The sequence below is a fragment of the Pseudophryne corroboree genome, chromosome 6, assembly GCF_028390025.1.
Source record: "Pseudophryne corroboree isolate aPseCor3 chromosome 6, aPseCor3.hap2, whole genome shotgun sequence".
Classification (NCBI taxonomy): Eukaryota; Metazoa; Chordata; class Amphibia; order Anura; family Myobatrachidae; genus Pseudophryne; species Pseudophryne corroboree.
Genome location: NC_086449.1, coordinates 475,424,098 through 475,439,532, shown reverse-complemented (window position 1 = coordinate 475,439,532; position 15,435 = coordinate 475,424,098). Strand labels below are relative to the sequence as shown.

The following is a 15,435-nucleotide window of genomic DNA, read 5'->3' as shown; positions in this document are numbered from 1 at the left end:
AACTGGCACTGCAGTGCTCCCCAGTCTCCCCCACAATTATAAGCTGTGTGAGCTGAGCACAGTCAGATATATAATATATACATAGATGATGCAGGCATGCAGCACACTGGGCTGAGCAGTGCACACAGATATGGTATGTGACTGAGTCACTGTGTGTACCGTTTTTTTCAGGCAGAGAACGGATATATTAAATAAAACAACTGCACTGCTGGTGGTCACTGTGGTCAGTCACTAAACTCTGCACTCTCTTCTACAGTATCAGCCTCAGGTCAATCTCTCTCTCTCTCTCCTAATCTAAATGGAGAGGACGCCAGCCACGTCCTCTCCCTATCAATCTCAATGCACGTGTGAAAATGGCGGCGACGCGCGGCTCCTTATATAGAATCCGAGTCTCGCGAGAATCCGACAGCGTCATGATGACGTTCGGGCGCGCTCGGGTTAACCGAGCAAGGCGGGAAGATCCGAGTTGCTCGGACCCGTGAAAAAAAACATGAAGTTCGTGCGGGTTCGGATTCAGAGAAACCGAACCCGCTCATCTCTACATATAATCAGTGCAAAAACACACAAGGCAAACATTCAACGCCGCATCAGTAACTAATTGAGCTGTAGTCCATTGAAAAAGTATATTAAGAAAAATGATCAAAACAGGATGCCTAGTGCATTGTTATCCATTTCCGTGGAAATACATTCAGTTCTTCAAATAAACTCAGAATATATTTGACCTAGATTTAATGGGATACATATGATATCCCAGCAGACGGGATGCCAGCTGTCACTACTATACAGAAAGTGGCATCCCGTCTGCAGGAGTCCCAGTGGCGAAGCAGCGAGTGCCCTTATGGGCTCAATGCACTCAGCAGGCATCAGGCCTGGTGGCTCGCTTCTATTCCGACTCGGTTGGTGGCGTGGACCAACCAACCGAGTCGAGATTCTGGCTGTCAGTATATCGTTCAGTCATTCATTAAATCGCTCAGTGTGGCCGCTCTATCTTGTTCATTATCATTCATCCGGGAGTCCGGGAAGTTCAAGGGAATACATTGAACGATATTGTTCATTGTTCATGTTGTCCAGTGGTTATAAGGCCAATTCCAGTGTGTGTGTTCCAGGTGCTCCAGTTCCTTCCCACACTCCAAAATCATATCAGTATGTGTGCTTGTATGTTAAGGAATCTGTAAGCTAGACTCAACATCTCCACTTCTGTAAACCAGCACTTTAATAAATATGCCCCTTAGTGTCAGCAGCAGGGAAGTGATTTAACACTTTCACTTGCCCTGTCAGCAGCGGGTCGTCAGGAGGCTTGCTTTTATACCTACCCTTTAATAAAAAAAATAGCATTTTTCCTATGAATCTAATTTAAATGACTGTATTGTGCCCACAGCTTAGTAGATCCAGCCCAACAGTGGGGGTAATTCCAAGTTGATCGCAGCTGGAAATCTTTTAGCAGTTGGGCAAAACCATGTGCACTGCCGGGGGGGGCAGATATAACATGTGCAGAGAGAGTTAGATTTGGATGGGTTATACTATTTCTGTGCAGGGTAAATACTGGCTGCTTTATTTTTACACTGCAAATTAGATTGCAGATTGAACTCACCACACCCAAATCTCTCTCTCTCTGCACATGTTATATCTGCCTCCCCTGCAGTGCACATGGTTTTGCCCAACTGCTTAAAAAATTCCTGCTGCGATCAACTTGGAATTACCCCCAGTGTTCATTGTGTATGCTGCAGGAAAACATAGGGGGTAATTCCAAGTTGATCGCAGCAGGAATTTAGTTAGCAATTGGGCAAAACCATGTGCACTGCAGGGGAGGCAGATTTAACATGTGCAGAGAGAGTTATATTTGGGTGGGTTATTTTATTTCTGTGCAGGGTAAATACTGGCAGCTTTATTTTTACACTGCAAATTAGATTGCAGATTGAACACACCCCACCCAAATCTAACTCTCTCTGCACATGTTAAATCTGCCTCCCCTGCAGTGCACATGGTTTTGCCCAATTGCTAACTAAATTCCTGTTGCGATCAACTTGGAATTACCCCCATAGTGCTGCGGACCTATACACAGAAGTAGAGGGAATGTTGGCCCAACACTGTGTCACACTAGTAACTTACTACACTCTAACGTTTGGCTATTATAAGCAAGAGCTCTGCTTTGCATACACTATCTGACAATGCTGTGGATGGTGGCATAAACTTTATCCTAATTTGGAGTGAAAGATTTTCTTTCCATCTTAAATTAGATCCAGTTCTTATTTGAATGTTTGGTTTATATGACATTTACAATCAGACCTTTAAATCTATTACTGCACAAGACCTTGGGTGTATTTTAGTTTACAAAAGAGTGAGCTGAAAGACTAAAACATAATGAGAACTGATGTATACAAGTACACATAATTTCACTACCATTTATTAAACAATATTTAAAATACATTTAATTTCTTTCATTCAAAGTGATGTTTAAGTAGCCTGAGAGTTTTCCCATGCTCAGAAGTTTAACTTGGGATGCAGGCCAGATCTGCAAGTGGTAAGTAACATGGAACGGGAGAGTCGTGGCACAGTATTGAGCTGTGACTGTGGGAAGGTTATACTAATGTCCAGTAGAAGAGAACATTAACTAACATCAGATGGGCTCACAGCATAATAAAAGGGAATGTTTTACACAAACATTACTCTTTCCTTTTGATAGGACCTTTATGGTTGTTATAGATTTGTGGACAACTGCTTTTATGAACATTGTAAAGATACTTGTTATGCGGACCATTCATCAGAGCCAAGATTCCCTGATTCCCTGTCGCTGATCTGGCAGACATTGTTGATTATTGATCCACAGGGGAATCGAGAAAAAACTGCATGTTAAAAATGCCCGACTCGCTGATCGCAATCATTTTTTAGTTGGAATTGGCTAATAAAGATTTTGAACATGTTGGATTTCCCCGATTCCTCAACCCATTCATAAGGAGAATGGGGAATTACCCCGTTTCTCCCTGAGGAATGATCCCGATTACTTTGTGTGGTTTACTTTCACTAAATAATAGTTTTGAATTCTATAAACAAACAGATATTTATATACATGAGGAATCTTGGGAACCCAACAAAAATAGTGGGATTGAAAATAAGACACAAATTCATCCATTTCAACGTTTTACTAAAACCCATGTTATCCCACAAGACGTCACACCAAAGGAATAAGCTGAGACCTAACTCTTTATCATTGCTGCAGAAGAAGTGGGGTTGTGGTTAGATCATGAATTTTTGTCTGATAACCAGTGTCGGACTGGGGCATGAAGGGCCCACCGAGGGAATGCAGTAATAGGGGCCCATACTTAAGGGTGTGGCCAACCTACAAAGGGGGTGCGGCCAATCTCCACAGAGGCTTGAAATACACAATAGTTTAGTGCAGTGTAATGCAACATATCTACCATGTATAATACAAGTGCACAGTCTGGAACCTGATCCCTAGAGGAAGGAGTGGGCCCTCAGGCAGTGGGGCCTACCGGTGGCTTCCCTGGTACTCCTGTGGGCCAGTCCGACCCTGCTGATAACTATAGATGATTGGCAATGCCCAGGCTAAAGATAACCATGCACACTGCCATTTCAAACTTGGAGAGGCACGTTACTTTATATTACATGTGTATATGGTTTCATTTAGGTTCTTAAGTGTATGGCTTGTGGCTGAATTTTTAGCACAGCAGTTGCAAAAGTTACTTATGTGGGGCCTACAGTGGGGATTGAAAGTTTGGGCACCCCAGGCAAAAATTCATTTTAATGTGCAAAAAGAAGCCAAGGAAAGATGGAAAAATCTCCAAAAGGCATCAAATTACAGATTAGACATTCTTATAACATGTCAAAAAAAGTTTGATTTTATTTCCATCATTTACACTTTCAAAAGAACAGAAAACAAAAAATGGCGTCTGCAAAAGTTTGGGCACCCTGCAGAGTTAATACCTTGTACTGCCCACTTTGGCAAGTATCACAGCTTGTAAACGCTTTTTGTAGCCAGCCAAGAGTCTTTCAATTCTTGTTTGAGGTATCTTCGCCCATTCTTACTTACAAAAGTCTTCCAGTTCTTTGAGATCCCTGGGCTGTCTGTGACGCACTGCTCTTTTAAGGTCTATCCGTTAGATTTTCAATTATGTTGAGGTCAGGAGATTGTGAAGGCCATGGCAAAACCTTCAGTTTACGCCTCTTGATGTAATCCACTATGGATTTTGAGGTGTGTTTAGGATCATTATCCATTTGTAGAAGCCAGCCTCTCTTTAACTTCAGCTTTTTCACAGATGGCATCAAGTTAGCGTCCAAAATTTGCTGGAATCTTATTGAATCCATTTTTCCTTCTACTCATGAAATGTTCCCTGTGCCACTGGCTGCAATACAACCCCAAAGCATGATTGATCCACCCCCATGCTTAACAGTTGGACAGAGATTCTTTTCATTAAATTCTGTGCCCTTCCTTCTCCAAACGTACCTTTGCACATTCCGGCCAAAAAGTTCGATTTTAACCTCATCGGTCCACAGAACTTTATTCCAAATTGCATCAGGCTTGTCTATATGTTCATTTGCAAACTTCAAACGCTGATTTTTGTGGTGAAGACATAGAAGAGGTTTTCTTCTGATGACTCTTCCATGGAGACCATATTTGTACAAGTATCTCTTTATAGTGGAATAGTGTACCACAACTCCAGTGTCTGCCAGATCTTTCTGGAGGGATCGTGCAGTCAAACGTGGATTTTGACTTACTTTTCTCACAATCCTAAGAGCTGTTGTGTCTGATATTTTTCTTGGTCTTCCAGATCTTGCTTTAACTTCCACTGTTCCTGATGACTGCCATTTCTTAATTACATTCCGAACAGAGGATATGGGCATCTGATAACGCTTTGCTATGTTCTTATAGACTTCTCCTGCTTTGTGAGCGTCAACTATTCTCAGTTTCAGTGTTCTACACAACTGCTTAGAGGAACCCATGGTGCTGATTGTTGGAGCAAGGTCAGATGAGTCTGGGCTTTTAAAACCTTTGAGATTGGCATCACCTGGTCTTTCCAGACGATGATTGAGAACAATCCATGACACTGCCAGGTCTCAGCTGTCCAAAGGGGGCAGTACAAGGTATTAACTGTGCAGGGTGCCCAAACTTTTGCAGACGCCATTTTTTGTTTTCTGTTCTTTTGAAAGTGTAAAGGATGGAAATAAAATCAAACTTTTTTTGACATGTTATAAGAATGTCTAATCTGTAATTTGATGCCTTTTGGAGATTTTTCCATCTTTCCTTGGCTTCTTTTTGCACATTAAAATTATTTTTTGCCTGGGGTGCCCAAACTTTCAATCCCCACTGTATATAAAGGTTGCACCATGACTTTTGCGAGTCATCTGTAATTGTGTTCTAGCTGAGTGATTTATATTATTTCCTATGTGAAGACACAACAACTAGAAAGGATAGACATAGCCCTGTCATCTTTTATTTGTGATTAAAATGAGATAATGAGACTACAAAGCCCTCCTTGCACATAACATAAACAGAAAAGGCTGGAAATCTCTGGTTACTACAGTCATTGCATGTGATTTTGTTTCATGATCAGCCAGCAATTGTCCTGAATAAAAAAAAACAAAAAAACAATGAGTTTCCATTATGATGAATTACTTGTAATGTAGTTGATGCTATACAAATTCAGACAATACTATCATGGCTAAGTGCCATCACTTAGTCTGTGTAGTTGCATATTGTGGAGTGAGATGACAGAAGCCGGTAAGATTATTATAACATACCTAAAGTATGGCCTTGGCTATGATAAAGTGATACTAACATAAGGGTATAGTAGTTTGGAGCTACTGTTTGAATTTATTGTTATTGCACATAAGTGAGGATATCTGCTGCCTAGACTGTTCTAATATGGAATTCATGTTCACTCTACCTAATGTAGTCTGTCCCTGATAATCCCACTCATACTCCAGATTTAGTTGTTACTGACAAACCCTGTCAATTAGATTTCAAAGAATGCACACTAAATAATGATCAGCAATAGTGTTAGTATATATACAGACCTTTTCATGAAATTTGCATCTTATACCCCTTTTCCACTAGCTTTTTTAAACACAGGTAAATGCGCAGGGGCGCGCATTTACCCGTGTTTTTCCCTAGTGGAAACGGGTCCCCTGGCAAATTCCCGGATCAAGTGATCCGGGAATCCTACCCGTGCTAGCTGTCTAGTGTGAACGGGAGCCGTGTCGAGGCGACACGGCTCCCGTTCACAGTGCATAGGGAAGGCGGCGCTGGGAGATCATGTGATCTCCCAGCGCTGCCCTTGCCGCGTCACCAACCCGGCAATTGCCAAGTTGGTGAGCGCTGTCTGCAGGGAGCTGTAGCACGGGTCGCAGCCGTGTCAGGCGACACGGCTGCGACCCGTGCTACACTAGTGGAAAAGGGGTATTATTCACACTGCAGACGCAGCAGAATACCACTCAATCTGTGCCAGAGACACCAGGTTGCAACTTTAACCATACAGGAAATAGTTTTATATGTCTACAGTCGCAGATGAAGCTCAATGGAAATTGGAGTGAAAAAAGCTGCGGCTGCTGCATCAAAGCTCTTCATATGCAGATTCAGACTCATTCACACACAGATTAAAAAATGTAGCATATAAAATTAATAAGTGCAGTCTCATTAAGCTGTTTTTCGCATCCACTTGTTTATTTTGTGTGACAGGCAGGTAAATGTACTAAGCCTTGGAGTGTGATAAAGTGGAAAGAGAAAAAGTACCAGCCAATCAGCTCCTAATTGCCATGTCACAAGCTGTGTTTGAAAGATGACAGTTAGGAGCTGACTGGCTGGTACTTTATCTCTCTACACTTTATCACTCTCCAAAGCTTAGTACATCTGCCCCCTAGACATATAGTTGAGCGAAAAAGATGATCGACACAAGCTGAGACACAGAGAACCTGGCGGACTGCCGCAATAGTGTATGAGGACACATCTTGCCTCATTTTTTGAACATAGGGGTCTATTTACTAAACGATGGATGGAGATAAAGTGGCCGGAGATAAAGTACCAACCCAAGCTTGTAACTCCTTTTTCAAACGTAGCCTGTAACATGGGAGCTGATTGACTGGCACTTTCTCTCCATCCAAGGCTTAGTAAATAGACCCCATAGGCTGTAAGATGAAAGAAGCTGACTGGTTAATACTTTAACTGTTTCCAAGCTTTGATAATATGAATATCCCCCTGTATGTAGTATATGATAAACATGTATATAAACAGAATAAGAATGTTTTGGTGTATAGAAATATTCAAATTCTCCTGTCAAATCCTACTTTTTTCTCTATAATGTATGCTATCCTTCATGGGTGAATATTCCATATGAAATTACTTTGTCTCTACATTTATAATTACTTATTACACATGGTTTGAATGGTCCTAAGAGTATTTTTTGCAAATACTGGTCATTCCTGTATGCTCTCAATGAAAATCAACCCTTCTCAACTCCAAAACTAATATTCAAAATCAGTTTGCTATTGCTACATATTTTGCACATACATTTTTGGTAAATGGATTTTTTGGCTATTTTCCCATATCAGTAAATAAGTGTTTATATTTTATTAAATTGACTTCCATATCCCATTAGCCGGATATTAAAATGTACATGACATTTTGGAGGGTTAGGTATATCTGAATAATATATAAATATTTTTAATAAATTGAAAAATACTAAACTTTCTTACTAATAAAACATCAGTTGCAATTCTGAGAAATAATTCATGTAAGAATTCCTTTGATGTTATTCCCAGAAAATGACAGTTCCTTCACCCAATATAGCAGCTTGTTTTATACTGTTCAGTTTCTCTATCAAACTTAAATAATTTGACTAAGGTCCCTTGCATTGCTGATGGGCAAAATGTGTCGTCTCGTTTTGATTACATATGAGCTACTACCTATGCTGATTGAGGTGAGGCCCTTAGACCATCTTCGTTAACTAACTGAAGGATACTCATTTCTGTAATTCATCATGAAAAATATTATCAAACTAAGGATTTGATGGAATGAAAATATATGTAAATTCTAGAGCAGTCTATCTGAGATGTAGCTTTAAAATTGGATAGAAAGTCATTTACAGGAGAAAGTAGTTCCCATGTGTAAAACTGGCTTATTTGCAATTCTATTTTCTATATAGATTTACTTATTTAATATCAGATGAGGCTAACTTTTGTCGATTATTATGGTAATACAATTTTAATGATTTCCTGCTGAATATTATTGGTATGCAGTTCTCTAACCTCTGAAATAGTTATCACTTGAGAAACAAATGAACACAATATGAATACTCTGAATATGTGAACATCACTGTTGCATATTATATTTACTTGTCTATCAAGATAAAATTAAAAGTTAATTCCCAATAACAAAACAAGAGTTGGTTTAATTCTATCATAGCTAAACCGTAGGAATAGGCTGTCTCCTAAAGCAGCATTTTACATCCCCAAGACTCATGATTGTTTAATATTGATGTGGAAGCTTATAATGTACTGCTGTTTTTGTAAAATTTCTTTAAAAAAATAATTTACAGTTAAGAATATATAAAACTAAACAATTATCTGATCTGTTGCTTTGGTTTTAATGCAGATGTCTATCTTTGAGACTTTACTACTACAACAATGTTTATATGCCTATTGCATTGTAATCTTAGACAAAAGTGTTTTCCCATATGTCTGTTGACATAAACCAAGTTGGAAGGTGTAAAATGGGATTTCGTGTTTCTGTTTATGCTATAATGGATGTATCACTGAAATCTGTATCTAATTCTATTTATTTCCTTTATTCAGATTGATTTTGAAGATGTAATCGCTGAACCTGAGGGGACGCATAGCTTTGATGGGATTTGGAAGGCGAGCTTCACTACATTCACTGTGACTAAGTACTGGTTCTACCGCTTGCTGTCTGCAATATTCGGCATACCGTTGTCACTTATCTGGGGCATTTACTTTGCCATCCTGTCCTTCCTACACATCTGGGCTGTAGTTCCATGCATAAAAAGCTACTTGATTGAAATTCAATGCATCAGCCGAGTCTACTCCATCTGCATCCACACATTCTGTGACCCCCTCTTTGAAGCCTTTGGCAAAGTGTTCAGCTTTGTTCGAATTACCTTGCGCAAAGAAGTATAAGTGACACTCAAAAGGAGCAGATAGTAACAATTAATGTAACAGTTGTAAACTGCAGCAACATTTTATGAGCACTGAAATAAGATCAAAGTCACTAGAGTATGTATCCTGGGGGCAAAATATTTATCCCTTTAGAATATTTTTGTGTTTGTTTTGATAGAAAGAAAAAGTTACTGTTCACTGTGGAATACTGTATTTTTATTTTATTATACACAGATTGTTAATATGTTGCAAATATAATAATGCCAAAATAATGGAGGATTATTATTTCAGTAATATACTGATGACGGATTTATTGCTGGGTGAAAGGTTTAAGCTATTCCAGTCTGGATGGGCAACATACCGTGGCAGGTTATGTGCTAACTGCTGTAGTTTATGCAGACTGCAAAAAAAAAACAGGAACTGTATAAAATGTAAATACATGTATTGTGTTATCCAAAGCTGTTTAATAGGAAGAGATCCTAATGTTGCAGTAACACATAATAATCCTATTAACAAATGATTTCACAATAAACATTGATATTAGCTAACTCTGATCATTCTAAAGAGACAAGTCATTGTTCAATAAACTTTCAGCACTCACAATACAAGAACAATACTCATAGGACTGAACCTACAGCATATTATCAAAGAAAAAAAATACAAAAATGTTTACTTTCTGCAAAAAAAAACCACAACGATATTGCCTGCTGATTTTATATACAATGTTTATGCTTTCCGAATCTGAAAGCATTTCTAATCATAATATGGCTCCGTATCAGCTTCTGATGGCTTTCTGTATAACGTGAAAAGGGTCAAGTTATTTACAATATCAATAATCCCTGTTGTAAATCATCTGTAGATTTTATATGCTGTGTGAATAGCTTGCTCCTGGGTTATTTCTGCATTTGCATTAAATAGTACTTGTTAATAGTTTAAGGTTCTAAATGTTTTAAAAGATTATATTCTGATGACACAAAATTGTACAATCCTCCTGCTTTTTGTGGTGTTGTGTATGGTGTATGACCTATTGACCATTCCCTATTGCACTGTGTGTGTAACTTCACTGGATACATTTGACAACAGACAGGTTACTAATATAACCCCCCCCCCTCCCTCATCTATCTCTCTCATGATAAACTGAGCTGACTCTTTCGGGTCCCAGTCAAGCTGTCCGTATTGGTCACAGCTAAAAAAAACCCAAAAAGAACAGCTTAAGCACCACTACTGCAGTATGCTTCATTCAGATGCATTGTACTGGAGTATTCATTGTGCTGCATGCAATCTCCTTTCCGTACATATAACTGTCTGTATTGTGTTCTTTTAGCATAATAATTTACTTAGCAGGTAGTGGTACTTCTAAAATGGAATGGATATAATGGAACTAAATCTAAAAATAGTGTGATGCGCAAAGCCTACATCCTTTACTCTTATTATTTTTATTTTGTGTAACATTTAGAGATTTCAGTTTTTAAGCTGAAGTCTCATGATGAGGGTGCAAATGTTTGTGCTAAATAAAAATGAATCCTGGAGTGGGATGTACAAATTTGTTACTCCTCATGACCAGATGACATTTATTAATTCTATTACAGAACACTTGTGTCTTGTGACACAAATAAGTGGGACCCCTGTACTAATGGACAGAACTGAGTGAGTGAACAGGGTACTTACAGCATTGAGAAAGTATACTGTACCTACTAAGATACAAAATGACTCAACTTTGCTGTCTGTAAGAGTTTCACCACCAGGATCTAGGACAGGGGCCTATTACATATTGTTCCATCTTGGTTTACAATGCCCCAACACGAAATGTATATACTGTAGATTAGTAATAAAGAAAATACAAGAGTCTTTCTAATACTATGTGCTTTATGTTGCTTCTGGATTGACCTAATTTCAAAACTCTGCTGGTGAAGGTGGACTTGTTACCATGACTTAAAATTTATAATTAATTAGTATGCCAATAACTAACAATGAACTATGTGGAAGAGGAATACTTGGTTTTATAGCCATTTATCTCCTACATTTTTTTACTGTAGTTTCAGCTAGAAGCCAGGACATTGCATTCAGGCATTCCAGCTGCATCAGTAAATAATGGCTGGTGGAACATTATCTATAGAGTAAATAACATGAAGTAGATAAGTCCATAACCCACAATGCAGTGTTAGTTTTAATAGAAACCAGAATATTGTCAATAATGGCTTCCAATTTTCCATTGCTTTCAAAGCACACAGTTATGTCTGACACATGCAAGTGGTTTAATTACAGTCATACATTTCCTAATCTCTAGCCTAGTTAAAGATGTTTTCTGCCTTAATAGACTTTTATATATCCTCCTGCAACATTTAGTAAATGCATTGTTTTGTCTTCCTGGACTCCCACAACACCCCCCATATTTATTTATTGACCCAGCTACAAGACCGCAGTCCTAGGCTGTATGTTTCAAGAGGGCAGTTCTTTGTCATATCCATGTACAACAAACATTGAGAACAGTGGATATTAATTTAAAGCATAGGCCTACTGTCTTGGAATGTCCGGGAGACTCCCGACTTACTGGGAGCAGGCTCCCGGATCACCAGTGAATGGGTGCTTGATGATGCAATTCATGGAGAATCGCATCAAGTTATGACATTGTACAGATTGGGGATTTGTTACTCCCCCCCCCCCCCTCCCTGAAGCTCCAACTTGGATTTCCACTTTGAGTGTTATAAAGTGGGCGAGTATGGTTTATAGACAATGCAGCAGGAAGCTAGGAAGATAGAGCATGTACAGTATTTAGTGTATGTACCCATACACATATTGTAAAACTAAGATGAACAGACAAATGTTATACAAAGTAGATGTTACTTATATCCCTAGTATGTGGCATTTTTGTTTCCGTGCCCTAAATAATAAGTAGAACTCTGGATACAGTGATCATTTCAGCTGCTCTGTGACTACATAGATCAAGTGGGTTTTTCCAACCCTGGATTAGTGTAAAGTGGAGACATGAGGTCATCATCTCTGTGCTGTGAGAAGCACGTTACTGCCATACCAGGCAAGATACACATTATATTACCAAGAATGTGAGTATGGGCATAGCTCTCCGTTACTATTATATATACACATGATGACGTTTTCTCTTACATATACATTTGTTTAACAGATAAACGCCACAAATACCTTTCAGATTAATGTTTTATTGTACTTTTAATGTCTTTTAAGCTTTTTACTTTCAGTATAAAGAAATTGCTGATTCAATCAATGTAAAACATACTGATATTGTATATCACATACCGCATGTAACGTACAAGCTACAGATGTGCACAATAAAAGATTTAACATGTTTCAGAGTACATTATTTGATAAATATGTGGAAACATGGTGTCATTTAGAAATGTCAGTACTATTTGTTCCATGGGATGTGAGCTGCTCTTCAATAATTCATAGTATACACAGATGACTACCTGATGGTCATGTTGTGATTGGTTGATGAGTTATGTTAACAAAAGGTTTAGTTTTAATAACCTTCCAAGTTGTTCCAAAGTGTTAAGTGCAGGACACAGGACAGATCAAAATCTACTTATATGGCAATGCTGCAGAGTTCTCATTTTAGTTCACTATGTCGGAAGGTGAAAGGAACATTTCTAAAGCTCTGTTACAATATACTGTTAAAACTATAATTTACCATAAATACAAAGCATTTTGTATTTTCCTCTAATACTAAATAAGTTCAAATGTCTCACTTTCACTACAAAAAATATGGCAACATGATAACCCACATTGCAGAAACTACTCTGTGATGTAGTTTGCGAGATTACAATGAAATAATACAAGGATTGCTAGAGAATAGCAGTGTTATGATAACAGTAATATCTGCTTATATATTATGACACTTTTGTTGGTTGATGTCTTATCATATGGAGCTGCCAATGTATTTTTGTGACTCACTGTACAGTACTGTACAGTATAACATCAATGTGCTGTAAGAGTGAAGTATTCTACAGGTGTCTAATTTTAATAAAGAAATTAACTTCATAATATCACCGTCATTAATTTTAATTTAAAAGGTGCCTCAAGTACCACTGTGCCAGACAGTCAAAGAAACAATTAAACAGAATACAACAAGTGAAACAAAAGACATAGAAATATACAAGTCATGTAAGAACAGTTGCTTGTCATGACAGAATACAGTATGTGTCAATTCTCGGAGCAGGTATAATTATACAATTCAGAGCATGTACAAGTCATGTAACGATCAGTAGATCATTACAGTTAGAGATTGCGCTAAAGGTGCATACACACGGGGCAATGTAACCTTACAATTTTGACTATATAGTCAAAATCGTAAGAAAACTTAGTGCAAATCGCACCATGGGTACACTGCTTGCGATACCGATGCGCGCTAGCATGGGGTCAGTATCACAAGAAAAGATAGACTGTGCAGGCAAGTCAATCTTCACTATATTGTGTATAATCTAGTACATAGTATAGTCAAAAATTGGCACTTAGTCAAAATCTTACATAGTGAAAATCTCAAGTAAAGATAGTCAATATCGGTGGTTCAGGGCTTCAGGAGTTCAGTGGAAATCAAGTCAAAATCGGGGATAGTCAATATCTCACTGTGTGTATGCACCTTAAGGATAGACAGTGTGTGATTGGGTACATGGGGAGAATCAGACATGAGGCATAACGTTCAGATGCCTCTGAGAGCTCTCCATCTAGAGGGAAGGGACAGAGGGATACAGGAAGAGTTGGTTTGACAGGTGTAGATGGGCAGAGGTGTATCTAGGGGTCCGGGCGCCCCTGGCAAAGTAAGGAACTGGCGCCCCCCCATATTTGAAATAGGGAAGGCACATGTGCAAAAAAGGGGCATGATCTTGTGGGAAAGAGACATGACTACACAATAGTACTCCCAATTAAAATTACGTTACACAGTAGTACAGTAGTAATCCTTGTCACACTGTGGAGAAATCAGCAGTGCCTGGCGCGGCCAAGGAGGGGCACCGGCCGGCGATGCCACCTGCAGCCAGGGGGTATAATCAAATATTAATGGCAATAAAAAGGTATCTCTGCTCACTACCTAGTAGTGGTAATGTAGTGATATATTAAGGATAGTATTCTAGTAGTTTATTTTGAGTTTCTTCACTGTGGTGAATTGCAGTGCCGAACACCGGTGCCAGCTCCTGGCTGCTGTGTGAACCACCTGCCCTGGCACTGCCACTACTAAGTGATTCCACCCCCTGGCCAAGGGTGGCAACACCAGGAAGCACCCCCTCCTTGGCCAGTGCACCTGGTGAGTGCCATCCTGGCCAATGGGTACTGTAGATAACCATCTGTCCTGAGCACATAGCCGTAGTCCCCACAACCTTCCAGCATAGAAGTAGTCCCCATTCCCCCCAGCACATAGCCATAGTTTCCATTCTGTTCCCAGCACACAGAAGTAGTCCCCAGCCCCCTTCCAGCACATAGCCATAGTCTCCATCCCCCTCCCAGCACATAGAAGTAGTCCCCATCCCCCTTCTAGCACATGATAGCCGTAGTCTCCATCCCCCACCCAGCACATAGCCGTAGTCTCCATCCCTCTCTCAGCACATAGCAGTTGTCTCCCCCAGCACATAGCCATAGCCCCTATCCCAGCACATAGCTATAGCCCCCATCCCCCTCCCTGCACATAGGCATAGTCTCCCCCCTCCCTGCACATAGGCATAGTCTCCCCTCTTCCTGCACATAGCCATAGTATCCCCTCCCTGCACATAGGCATAGTCTCCCCCCTCCCTGCACATAGGAATAGCCCCCCCCCTGCACATACTGTAGGCATTGTCTCCCCCCTCCCTGCACATAGGAACAGTCTCCCCCCCCTGCACATAGGCATAGTGTCCCCCCTCCCTGCACATAGGAATAGTCTCCCCCCTGCACATGGGCATAGTCTCCCCCCTCCCTGCACATAGGAATAGTGTCCCCCCTGCACATAGGCATAGTCTCCCCCTCCCTGCACATAGGAATAGTCTCCCCCTGCACATAGGCATAGTCTCCCCCCTCCCTGCACGTAGGAATAGTCTCCCCCCACCTGCACATAGGCATAGTCTTCTCCCTCCCTGCACATAGCCATAGTCTCCCCTCCCTGCACATACTGTAGGCATAGTCTCCCTCCTCCCTGCACATAGGCATAGTCTCCCCCCTCCTTGCACATAGGCATAGTCTCCCCTCCCTGCACATAGGCATAGTTTACCTCCTTTGATCATTTGGCCATTGTGGTCAGGTGTACTATATCTTTACATTTAGGGGTATATGCAATTCCGGGCGAATTGCGGCACTTTTTCGCCCGTTTTA

General features: G+C 40.1%; 1 protein-coding gene and 1 long non-coding RNA gene across 2 annotated transcripts in view; one reads left to right on the top strand and one right to left on the bottom strand.

The window, feature by feature from the left end:
- CAV1 (caveolin 1) overlaps window positions 1–12,449 on the top strand; it is a 73,911-nt gene extending 61,462 nt beyond the window's left edge. Inside the window, exon 3 of the mRNA XM_063927237.1 lies at window positions 8,806–12,449. Coding sequence (XP_063783307.1) covers window positions 8,806–9,147 — 342 coding nt within the window. The 3' untranslated portion in view covers window positions 9,148–12,449. The remainder of the gene's footprint in view (window positions 1–8,805) is intronic.
- LOC134932646 (uncharacterized) overlaps window positions 5,433–15,435 on the bottom strand; it is a 154,019-nt gene continuing 144,016 nt past the window's right edge. Inside the window, exon 2 of the long non-coding RNA XR_010179437.1 lies at window positions 5,433–5,582. This is a non-coding gene — a long non-coding RNA (uncharacterized LOC134932646). The remainder of the gene's footprint in view (window positions 5,583–15,435) is intronic.